The sequence below is a fragment of the Aquarana catesbeiana genome, linkage group LG07, assembly GCF_042186555.1.
Source record: "Aquarana catesbeiana isolate 2022-GZ linkage group LG07, ASM4218655v1, whole genome shotgun sequence".
NCBI classification, from domain to species: domain Eukaryota; kingdom Metazoa; phylum Chordata; class Amphibia; order Anura; family Ranidae; genus Aquarana; species Aquarana catesbeiana.
Genome location: NC_133330.1, coordinates 340,632,026 through 340,643,917, shown reverse-complemented (window position 1 = coordinate 340,643,917; position 11,892 = coordinate 340,632,026). Strand labels below are relative to the sequence as shown.

General features: G+C 48.9%; 1 protein-coding gene across 4 annotated transcripts in view; it reads right to left on the bottom strand.

Annotated features, from left to right (window-relative positions):
* Positions 1–351: 351 nt before the first annotated feature.
* Positions 352–11,892, bottom strand: part of ST3GAL3 (ST3 beta-galactoside alpha-2,3-sialyltransferase 3) — a gene marked incomplete at its 3' end in the record, with an annotated part of 495,733 nt that continues 484,192 nt past the window's right edge. For all 4 annotated transcript variants that reach the window (XM_073593923.1, XM_073593922.1, XM_073593925.1 and 1 more), the window contains 1 exon segment: positions 352–498. In XM_073593923.1, coding sequence (XP_073450024.1) covers positions 352–498 — 147 coding nt within the window.

Here is an 11,892-nt window from a genome sequence, read left to right as displayed (position 1 = left end):
ACCTAAATACACCCTCAGGCTAAGCTCCTCTGGTGATTGGTTCAGTGTTCTCTGTACAGCACTGCGGTATATGTCAAAGCTATATAAATGTATTATAATAATAGTGTTTAAATGTAGACCCAGGGGGGGGGGGATCCCTTTGGAATGGTCAGTGTAGGCTTGCAGACCTGGAAGCTCAGATCTCACCATCAGAGTGATCACCCTGGAAATATCAATATTGAGTGGAATGTCCCTTTAAGCACACTTAGAGAGGTGGGATTTGAATGTTTAGTTCAGGACCTCGCCCTTCATGGGCAGCCTACAGAGTTTGAGTCTAAATTCACTTAAAGACACATTATAACCTTCTCTTACCCCTCTTCCCATCAGTCCATTATTGAACGGTAGCCCGATGAAGCTGAACGCTGCTTCCTGGATGAAGTAGGGGTTCAGGATTCGGATCTCGTGTGGCTCCCGTGGCACCCGAGTGGCAACCGACTTCCAGAAACCATCAGAAGCGCTCTGAGAAAGAGAAATGAGAGAGGACCTGTGAACATTGCTGCCTCAAGATGGAACAGACAAGAAAATATTTTTGCTGCTGCGCTTTCAGTGATTCATTTTTCTAATTACATTCTAAATGTAATATCTCTCTCCCTATCATATAACTACCACAAAACTGTCCCCACCGATGTCTCCATCAGATCATAAGATTTCCTTTTCATTATTCCTAGACGAGTTCATTGCAATGTGTGTGTTGGTGCTCAGACCAGAACTTTAATCTCTGTGTGATCTGGGTCACTTCCAGACATCAGGGTGCTCATCATTCCCTAAGAAAGTCATACAGGACTATCACAGGTGAGAAGAAAATGCTTTGCATTACACCCCCTTCTATAGAGACCCAACACACCGAAACAGGGGTGTGACTACGAGTCATGGGGCCCCAGAGCAAACTTGCCAGGATTCTGCCCGTGATTTCAAAATGCCCAGGTGTGAGTGACAAATCACAGAACGCACATTTGAGATGCCATTCATTAAATGGCGCCTAAAATCATGATGCAGTTCTGCCACGATTGTCGCACGGTAAATCATGCAGCAAACCACATTGAAACGTGTTATCGCACCAGGTGGGACTTTTGTTAGTGCATCCCTTTTGCTTTATGAAAATCATGTTAGCTTTGATGTTGAGTGGCTCTCCTTTCCCTTATGGAGGATTATTGTGTCGTGTGTGAATGAGCCCTAAAAGCTTTAGCCGAGAAGACACTCTGGAATTTGGGACTGTATTAGGCATATCGGGTTTATACAGTGGCGGCTTGTGGTTTTTTTGTTTGGGGGGGGGGGGGGGCGGCAAACAACTAAACTCCGCCCCCCCCTGTGGCAAGCCAAACCCCCCCCACCCCGCTGTCTGCCGGTCAGTCAACCGCCACTTACCACATCTAGGTGGCGGGCATCCGAGGAGCAGCGGCAAGGATCGGGCATCGGCAGGGAAGTGGCTCTTCTCCTCCTCGCTTCCGCCGCGCGTCTCCTCCCCTTCTCCTAGTTGTCCAATAGGAGAAGGGGAGGAGACGCGCGGCGTGTCCTTTCTGCCAATCAGGTGACAGGTATCAGACCCGCTTCCCAATTGGCTGGAAGGAAAGGAAGGAAAAAACGGCGTGGGGGTCCCCCCATATCCATACCAGACCCTTATCCGAGCACGCAGCCCGGCCGGTCAGGAATGGGGGTGGGGACGAGCTGCGGAGCCATTTATATAGGTGATGACCCCGCCCCCTTGTGACGTCACGGTCCCAGCATGCGCAGGGACTCTGGCGTCATAAGGGGGAGTGACCCCAGAGTCCCTGCGCATGCTGGGACCGTGACGTCAGAAGGGGGTGGGGTCACTGCCTATATAAATGGCTCCGCAGCTCGCACACAGCATTCCGGCCGGAGAAAGCATTGTGTCAACATCGGAAGAAGAGATGAAGAGAAGAAGCGTTGACACAACGGCAACAGGAGGCCCTTGTCCTCATCAACATGGGGACAAGGTGCTTTGGGGTGGGGGGGGCCCGCAGCGTGCCCCCCTCCCCCAAGGCACCCACCTCTCCATGTTGAGGGCATGCGGCCTGGTATGGTTAAGGAGGGGGGGGGGGGGCGCTCGCTCGTTCCCACACCCATTCCCCCACGCCGTTTTTTCGGCATAGGGGGTTCCCCTTAAGGTCCATACCAGACCCAAGGGCCTGGTATGCTCTTGGAGGGGGAACCCATGCTGTTTTTTTATTTAAAATTTGGCGCGGAGTTCCCCCTCAAGATCATCTGAGCACAAGTCGCGCACCGAAGTCGGATCATGCGAGACGGCGATCCGACTTTGATCCGACTTCAATGATAGTCAGTAGGCTGAAGTAGGATCAAAGTCGGACCAAAGTAGTACAGGGAGCATTTCTAAAGTCGGAACGACTTGTGTCGGACCAGTTAGGACGGCTCCCATAGGGAAACATTAAATTTCACACGTCATGCGACATGAGCTCCCAATGTCGGAGTGTTTGTCGGACCAGTGTGAACCCAGCCTAATACCACAAGACGGATCCCAAGTCCCGGCAGTGTGAACCAAGCCTAATACCACAAGACGGATCGCTCAGCACTCATTCATCTGTATGAACTAGAGGTGTTACTTGAGGCCATAACTAAAATCTCAGAGACATCAGCTGCGTAGCTCCACCCCTTTACTAGAATTGTATTCTACCTGGAGGGGATCAGGGTGGAGTTTTCAGAGTCGGTCCCGAGTCTCAAATAGTCCTAAGACACTCCCAATTATATCACCAACCACAGTGCTTTCAGAATCTGCTGCAGGGCTTGGAGGAGGATGAATGATCAGAAACAGACTGGATTGCACAGCTGTCAATGTGATGATGGAGTCAACTGCAGCAAGACCACTTTAGCGAACACTAAATCTACCATCAGCCACATTCTAAAACTAATCTTTGTAACCCCTATAAAGAATAAAATTGGTATACATACCTTTTCTGAAGCTGATCCGGTCCAGTCTCCGGCAGTGGAAGCTGTGTGCAGGAGACAACCGACAATGGCTGGGAAGTGACGTCACCTGTAGAGTTACTATGGGGCTTCTGTTGTTGGTTTGCCTCTCCTGCACACACTGAAGCCGCTGCTGACAGCTCAGCGGGGGGACCGGAGCGGCTGCAGAATAGCGATCTCTTCTTTACAGGGCTAGACACATTAGGCTTAGAATGTGGCTGAGGGAAGGTTTAACGTTAGGTTTTGGATGAACTTCCACTTTAAGCCAGCCATAGACGGATCAAAACTCGTCCAGGTTCAGTGGGGCCCGGCTACTTTTCGATCCATCTATGGGCAGGCTGGCTATACACAGGGCTGCTGATAAGGCAGTACAGCCAACCCTCCTGTACTGGGCCCGGGCCTTGTCAGTTCAAAAGGGGGGGCCCCGGGCACCTGCTAAGCAAGAGGTTCGGCTGTATTGTCTTATTGCAGACACTGATCCTCTTCTGCCTCCCCTTGCAGCGCTGCCAGCTTCTCCTCTTTTTTCCCACTCTTGCTGCACTGCAGGAGGATTGGTTCTAGCCCATACGCCCCCTCCATCTGCTGTCTGGGCACCCCCGTGTGCACTGTAGAATTGACGAGCATGGATAGGCGGCACTGATATGCAGCACTGATGGGCACCAATAGGCGGCACTGATGGGCACCAATAGGCGGCACTGATATGCAGCACTGATGGGCACCAATAGGCGGCACTGATGGGCACCAATAGGCAGCACTGATGGGCACCAATAGGCGGCACTGATATGCAGCACTGATGGGCACCAATAGGTGGCACTGATGGGCACCAATAGGCGGCACTGATATGCAGCACTGATGGGCACCAATGGGTGGCACTGATGGGCACCAATAGGCGGCACTGATATGCAGCACTGATGGGCACCAATAGGCGGCACTGATATGCAGCACTGATGGGCACCAATGGGTGGCACTGATGGGCACCAATAGGCGGCACTGATATGCAGCACTGATGGGCACCAATAGGCGGCACTGATATGCAGCACTGATGGGCACTGACAGGCAGCACTGATGGGCACTGACAGACAGCTGTGATGGGCACTGACAGACAGCTGTGATGGGCACTGACAGGCGGCACTGACGGGCAGCACTAATGATGAGGTACTGATGAGTTACTGACAGGTGTTACTGCTGGACACTGATTGGCACTGTGACGAGCACTGATTGGCATGGTGTTGAGCACTGGCAGTCTTTTATTATGGGGACACTGCTTGGCACTTATTGGCATGTAATTGGCACATCTGAGGGGGCTGTGCTGATAATCAATGTGCTAATTATCAGCACAGACCCCCCCCCTGACAGGGAGAGCTGCCGATAGGCTCTCCCTGACAGCGCGACCCGAGGAATTCCGTTTACTGGCACTTCCTGGTTCACGTGATGGTCAGCTGTGATTGGTCACAGCTGATCACGTGGTAAGAAGCCTCTGACAGAGGCTTCTTATCACGATCGGAGATGCGGCATGTCAGACTGACACGCCGCACTCGCGATCACCGCGCTGCACGCCCCCGCGGGCGTCATATGACGCCCAGTCAGGATAACAGATCCACTTCCCGGACGTCAATATGCTATAGGTCGGGCAGGAAGTGGTTAAGCTTTGACAGAAAAAAAAACCTGGAAGCCGATTGGTTTCTATGCACAGCCGCATTAGATTTTGCCCTCTCCAGTTTTAGTAAATCGACTTCTTTATCTGCGGATGTCCTGCCAACCAGTTACATACATGTTGGGAATCCGTATTCCTAAAAGGAGCTTGCATAAGTACTTCAAAACCATCTTCATATTAGCTTCCTGTAATATGCTGATACAGAAGCAGGGGGGGGGGGGGAACGAGGATTGTTGTGGGACAACCTGTCTACAGATCGAGCACTGTTTTCATGATTACAAGGAAGAGATAGTTTATATATTTTTTGTTTTAGGAAAGTCAAGCCTGGCTTCAGGTTTGAATTAAAATCATCTTGTTGGGGTTACAGGTACAAGCTAGTTGCAGGTAGAGGTTGGGAACACGCGAGTACAAGTCTTCCAAACAACACTTCCCTCTGGCCTGAGGACACGTTCCTTCCCCATTGTTCTAAGCAACCATAAAAAACAGAACTTGTTCCAGCAACTACACAGTGCCAACCGTTTAAGTGTTAATATGTTTTTATACATGAGACATCTGGTGGATCGGGTATCTTCAGCATCTATTACAATACGGTCAATGGAGATGTTACTAAACATGAGGTAGGGATGTGTTGTCTCTTGTCAGAGAGGGAACTATATTGCTCTTTTTCGCAAATGAAGAACTAAGTGTTCAGGACACTGTTTGTCAGGCATTGGGATTATATGGACTGATGGACCATATACACTATATTGTCAAAAGTATTGGGACACCTGCCTTTACACGCACATGAACTTTAATGATATCCCAGTCTTCGTCCGTAGGGTTCAATATTGAGTTGGCTCCGCCCTTTGCAGCTATAACAGCTTCAACTCTTCTGGGAAGGCCGTCCACAAGGTTTAGGAGGGTGTCTATGGGAGTGTTTGACCATTCTTCCAGAAGAGCATTTATGAGGTCAGGCACTGATGTTGGATGAGAAGGCCTGGCTCGCAGTCTCCGCTCGAATTCATCCCCAAGACGTTCTATCGGGTTGAGGTCAGGACTCTGTGCAGGCCAGTCAAGTTCCTCCACCCCAAACTCACTCATCCATGTCTTTATGGACCTTGCTTTGTGCACTGGTGGGCAGTCATGTTGGAACAGGAAGAGGCCATCCCCAAACTGTTCCCACAAAGTTGGGAGCATGAAATTGTCCAAAATGTCTTGGTATGCTGACACCTTAAGAGTTCCCTTCACTGGAACTAGGGGGCCAAACCCAACCCCTGAAAAACAACCCCCACACCATAATCCCCCCTCCACCAAATGATTTGGACCAGTGCACAAAGCAAGGTCCATAAAGACATGGATGGGCGAGTTTGGGGTGGAGAAACTTGACTGGCCTGTACAGTCCTGACCTCAACCCGACAGAACACCTTTGGGATGAATTAGAGCGGAGACTGCGAGCCAGGCCTTCTCGTCCAACATCAGTGCCTGACCTCACAAATGCTCTTCTGGAAGAATGGTCAAACATTCCCATAGACACCCTCCTAAACCTTGTGGATGGCCTTCCCAGAAGAGTTGAAGCTGTTATAGATGCAAAGGGCGGAGCCAACTCAATATTGAACCCTACGGACTAAGACTGGGATGTCATTAATGGTCATGTGCGTGTAAAGGCAGGTGTCCCAATACTTATGACAATATAGTGTATGTGGTCTATTTATTGTTTTACTGCATATTCACTCATGGAGCACTTTATTGGGAACACTATGCTAATATAAGGTTAGGCAAGCCTCAATTTTTCATGGCATGAATTTCAAAATCCACATACACTCACTGGCCACTTAGGTACACCCGTTCAATTGCTGGTAATACGAATTGCTAATCAGTCAATCACATGGCAGCAACTCAATGCATTTAGGCATCTAGACGTGGTGAAGATGGCTTGCTGAAGTTCAAACCGAGCATCAGAATTAGGAACAAAGGGGATTTAAGTGACTTTGCGTGGTTGTTGGTGCCAGACAAGCTGTTAGTCCAAAAAAGGGAAAATATCCAGTGAGTGGCAATTGTGTGGAGGAAAATGCCTTGTTGATGTCAAAAGGTCAGAGGAGAATGGGTAGATGACAGAAAGGCAACAGTAAATCAAATATCTACTCGTTACACCCAAGGTATGCAGAATACCATCACTGAATGCGCAATGCATTGGACCTTGAAGCAGATGTTCTACAGCAGCAGAAGACCACACCGGGTGCCATCCCTGTCAGCTAAGAACAGGAAACTGAGGCTACAATTGGCACAGGATCACCAAAATTGGACAATAGAAGATTGGAAAAACGTTGCCTGGTCTGATGATTCTGGATTTCAGCTGCGACATTCAGATGGTGGGGTCAGAATTTGGAGCATGGATCCATCCTGCCTTGTATCACCGGTTCAGGCTGGTGGTGGTGGTGGTGTAATGGTGGGGGGATATTTTCTTGGCACACTTTGGACCCCTTAGTACCAATTGATCATGGTTTAAACACCACGTCCTACCTGAGTATTGTTAGTAACCATGTCCATCCCTTTATGACTACAGTGTCCCCATCTTCTGATGGTTCCTTCCAGCAGGATAATGCACCATGTCACAAAGCTCCAATCATCTCACCACTGGACAATGAGGTCCCTGTACTCCAATGGCCTCCACACTCACCAGATCTCCATCTAAAAGAGCACCTTTTATGATGTGGTGGAACGGGAGATTGCCAGCCAATGTGCAGCCGACAAATCTGCAGCAACTGCGTGAGCAAAATCTCTTAGGAATGTTTCCAACACCTTGTTGTATCTATGCCACAAAGAATGAAGGCAAAGGGGGGTCCGACCTGCTACTAGCAAGGGGGACCTAATAAAGTGGCCAGTGAGTGGATATTCCTCTGAGATTCTGGTCCATGTCGGCATGATCCAATTATAAAATGTCTGCATATTTGTCAGTGGCACATGCATGTTGTGAATTTTACATTCTACCACATCCCAAAGGTGTTTTATTGGGTTCAGACCCAGTGACTGGTCTACCATCCATGTGCCTCATCAGTAATTCGTGAGTCGTAAGACCAGACTACACATTTCCAGTCTTCAAGTCTCCGGTTTGGGGATTCTGCTCCCAACTGCAGCCTCAGTTTGCTCTTCTTGGTGGACAAGAACCCAATGTGGTCTTCAACTGTTGTAGCCCATCTTTCTTAAGGTTCCTTGTGTTTAGGATTTCAAGATGGTTTTCTGCAAACCACATTTGTAAAGAACGGTTATCTGAGTTGATGTGGCCTGTTAGCTCCAACCAGTCTGGCCGTTTTCCTCTGATGTTGCTCATCAACAAGGCGGTAAGAGTCCAGGGCTTACTATGCATGCACCAATGGTGCGTTGCCGCAAGAGGAAATCCGTGCCAACTGAGCATGCGCCAAAGACGCCTCAGTGCGCCAACCCGCACCTACACAGAAGACCTGATGGAAAAAGGCAGGAAAATGCCCAGGAGGTGCACAGGAAGTGACCTCAACCTGATGGAAAAAGGCGGGAAAATGCCCAGAAGGTGCACAGGAAGTGACCTCAAACTTCCCTATATACAGTAAGCCCAGCCCAGACACTGCCAAATTGCTGGATTATCTTCAGTCTCCCCTTGTTCCTGTGCTACTGTGTGATCTGTCTGAACTTGTTGTGACCTGGAAACCTATTTGACTACTCTTGATTGCTGCTTGCCATTGACCTCGGATTTGTACCTTGACCATTCTACTTCTTTGCCCCTTTTGTACTCAGCTGCCAGATTGGAACCGACCACGGTTTGGATCTATACTATTCTTCTTTGGATTAACCCTTTTTTACTTCGTTGCCAAACTGGACTTGACCTCGGCTCGGATCTCGGACTAAGACTTGCACAGTGCCCTGCACCCCTGCCACTCGGTGTCCACCAAGTCTCTGTCTCCATCCCCAGAAGCTTCAAGTACCCGAAGTGCAAGGGAGGCCTCCCCACTACTTCAGTCTCATCTCAGGTACGTGGCCCTCGTGACAAAGGCACTTCTGTCAGGCCAGCCTCGATTATTCGATGCCATGGTTTCCAAATTCCACACACATTCCTTCGATATTCTGGTCCATGTTGACTTGATCCTGTCAGGGAAGACCAGCCAGTACCCAAGATGGCCGACAGAGAAGACGACCTGTGACCTCAGCTCCTGACCGGAACACCTCCGGTGCACCTGCGTGCGTCCGTGCGCGCATATGCGTGTGCACATGGCCAAGAAGGGCACGCCAGTACTCAAGATGGGAATCCAGGACAGCCTGTTTGTTCAGTTGGAATGCCAGTGCGCCGGCGCGCACACACCTGTGACAGCCCTTGGCGCCCAATAGGCTATTTAAACTCAGTCTGTGCTTTCACCCAGTGCTGTCCGTTCTACAGCGTTCCTGTGTGTTCCTGTTTGCTTGCATCTGATACCTGTACCTGTTACCCGACCCAGCTTGCCTCTGACTCCGTTGTCTGCTGCCTGCATCTGACCTGGCTTGTTCTGATCTCTGCACCTGCCTGCTCCTTCTACTACCTCGCTGCCAGCCCATTACCGACCCGGCCTGTGTCCTGACTACGCCTTTGCCTCCGCATCTGCTCCTCACGTACCCGCCAGTCTATGACCTGGTCTGCCTAACCTGCCTCTTCTGCTAGCTGGAGAATCCTGCTGAATCACAGTGCCACCTGCCACTGTTTCCAGTTCCACGGTCTGCGACCTGTCAGGCACTTGTGCGACTCTGCACTCCTGCGCCTCCTGTCTGCTCTATCAGGGGGCCTGAGTCAGAGGAGGAAGAGAGGCCGCTCCCTGCATATCAGGCTCTACCATCAGGTACGTGGCCGATCCCCTTGTTCAATTTCTGCAGATTTGGCAGCTGCACGTTCATGCAGTACATTTCCTGTTCTACTACATCCCAAAAGGTGTTCTGCTGGATGCAGATTCAGTGACTGGTCTACAATCTGTGTGTCCGATCAGTATTTTGAGGTTCATATGACCAGCCTACATATTTCCAGTCTTCAACTGTCCAGTTTTAGTGATCCTGTGCCCAACTGCAGCCTCAGTTTTCTGTTCTTGGAGGACAAAAGTCCAAGCCATGTGCAGCTTCTGGGCTGAGGAATGCAATTTTTCTTAAGTATTTTCTGAGGACATGCACTTAGATTTCCATCAATTTTATACAAGTTCCATGTGGCGCTGTAGCTTACAAACCTCCAACACAACAGAGATCTACCATCATGCTCAACAGCAGGGGTGATGTGCTTCTCTTCATTGGCCTTGTTGCCTCCTCTATAAACATAGCATTTATGGTTGTGACCAAAACCTATTTTCTGATAACATGCTGCATTCATATTGCGGTCAATTTTCAATTCCAAGTACCACTGTAAGCAGGGCTTGTTTTCAGCAGGAACGTGGGGGGGAACTCAGTTCCGGCACCTCCAGCACTGACTGTATGTAATGGCAGTAGGTGCTGAGATGTGCTGCAGGGTCTTTTGACACTGGCTGCTAGGGGATTTATTCTAGCTGGAGGAGATCTATTTTTGCAGAGGGGGTCTATTGTTACTGAGGTCTATTCTTGCTGGTGGGGTTCTTATATTGCTGGGGAGTCAGCTGTTGCTGGGAGAGATCTACTGTTGAGGGAGGGATCTATTGCTGGCTGACGAAGAGTCTACTGATGCTGGCTGTAGGGAGATCTGTTGTTGCTGCCGGGAGTCTATTGTTGCGGGTGGTCCATTGTTGTTAGAGGGATTTATTGTTGCTGGTGGAGGGCTATATTGTTACTGGTTGCAGGGGATCTATTTTACTGCTTTTCTTATTATCATTACCAAATTCCATACAAATTACTTAGCACCACAAAATGATACTTGGTTCTGTATTCTCTAAAAGGGGTGGTACCAAGAGGTGGGTAGGGTATGGAACCAAGGAATGGTGCACGAATGGTGGAGAAAAGGGGTGACTTAGAAAGAGGGAGTTCCTGCACCTATTTCCTGAGAAAAAAAGCCCCGACTAGCTCACCAACCTCCACTACAACAGAGAACCACCACTATGCTTCATGGTAGGGATGGTGGACTTCTCTTCATAGACCTTGTCGCCTCCTCTCAAAATAGAATATTTATGGTTGTGACCCCATAGTTTATTTTGGTCTTATCTTTCTCTAAAGTATATTGTTCCTGAAGTTTAGAGGCTTCTCTGGGTGCAAAAATAGATCACATCTTACAAATTCTGCTAGCGGTAAGTTAACTTATGAACACGTCCCTATATATTTCCAACCTGAGCTAGACACCTATATGGTTTCTATACCTATGGGCAGCCACATTTTTCCCTGCACTCTTTGTTACAGACAACTCCCTGATGTTAGAGCAGGAACTTTTCTTTTGGATCTAGCCCTGTACAATGGAGATCTGACCTTAAAGTGTTACTAAACCCAGTAATATGAAAATAGTTAATCTTCCCCCCATCCCCCCCCCCCCACCCCCAGTGCCCACAGCTTATAAATCTTCTTTTTACATTAAAATACTGCCACTATATACCTTTTTTGGCTGATCTCTATACCACGATCACATGATAAACTGTAGGGTCTACCTGAGTGCTGAGTGTTTAGGTAGGAGATTTCCACTATAGCCTGTGCCCTCATGCTGTTATGCCACCCACTGTGTTCTTTTTTTAGTTACTGTGCATGGAGGAGGAGGGAGGGACTGGGCTGTCATTTAGGATCTTTATCCCGGAACAACGTCAGGTGTGACGAAACGTACATAGGGAGGAGCGACGTGCTGACATCGCCATGTCTACGTGAATCCCGAAAGCAACGGGCTGCTATAGAGAGCCGGCTCGATTTTTAATTCCGTTCTATTACAAATGAATTGTAAGTGCAAATTCTTTCTTTTAATTGAATAAAATAAGGGTTTACACTATGCAAGCTTTTATTACCTTTCCATGTGGACCTTCTGAATACATGTATATATGAGGCTATCCATTTGCTGAAAACGCTGGGCGCATTGGTGCACAGCACAGAGACCCGAGGCGGGGTTTCCACAGGTTGCACAGTTATTAATTTGTGTATTTGTCACTTATTCAAGGTATTACCCTTGATTATTCACTATCAATCAGCGCAACTTGTATTTTAATTTTAAATCTGTATACACGCCCACATGTGTGCTGTCAATATCATGTGACCTGGCTAGCTCTGATCAACAAGGAAATGTTCTCTCCAGCAACAGAGACCAAATTGAGCATGTGCAGCAGTACTACCCTCACTGTGTATGTGGCTCTGGCCTTGCC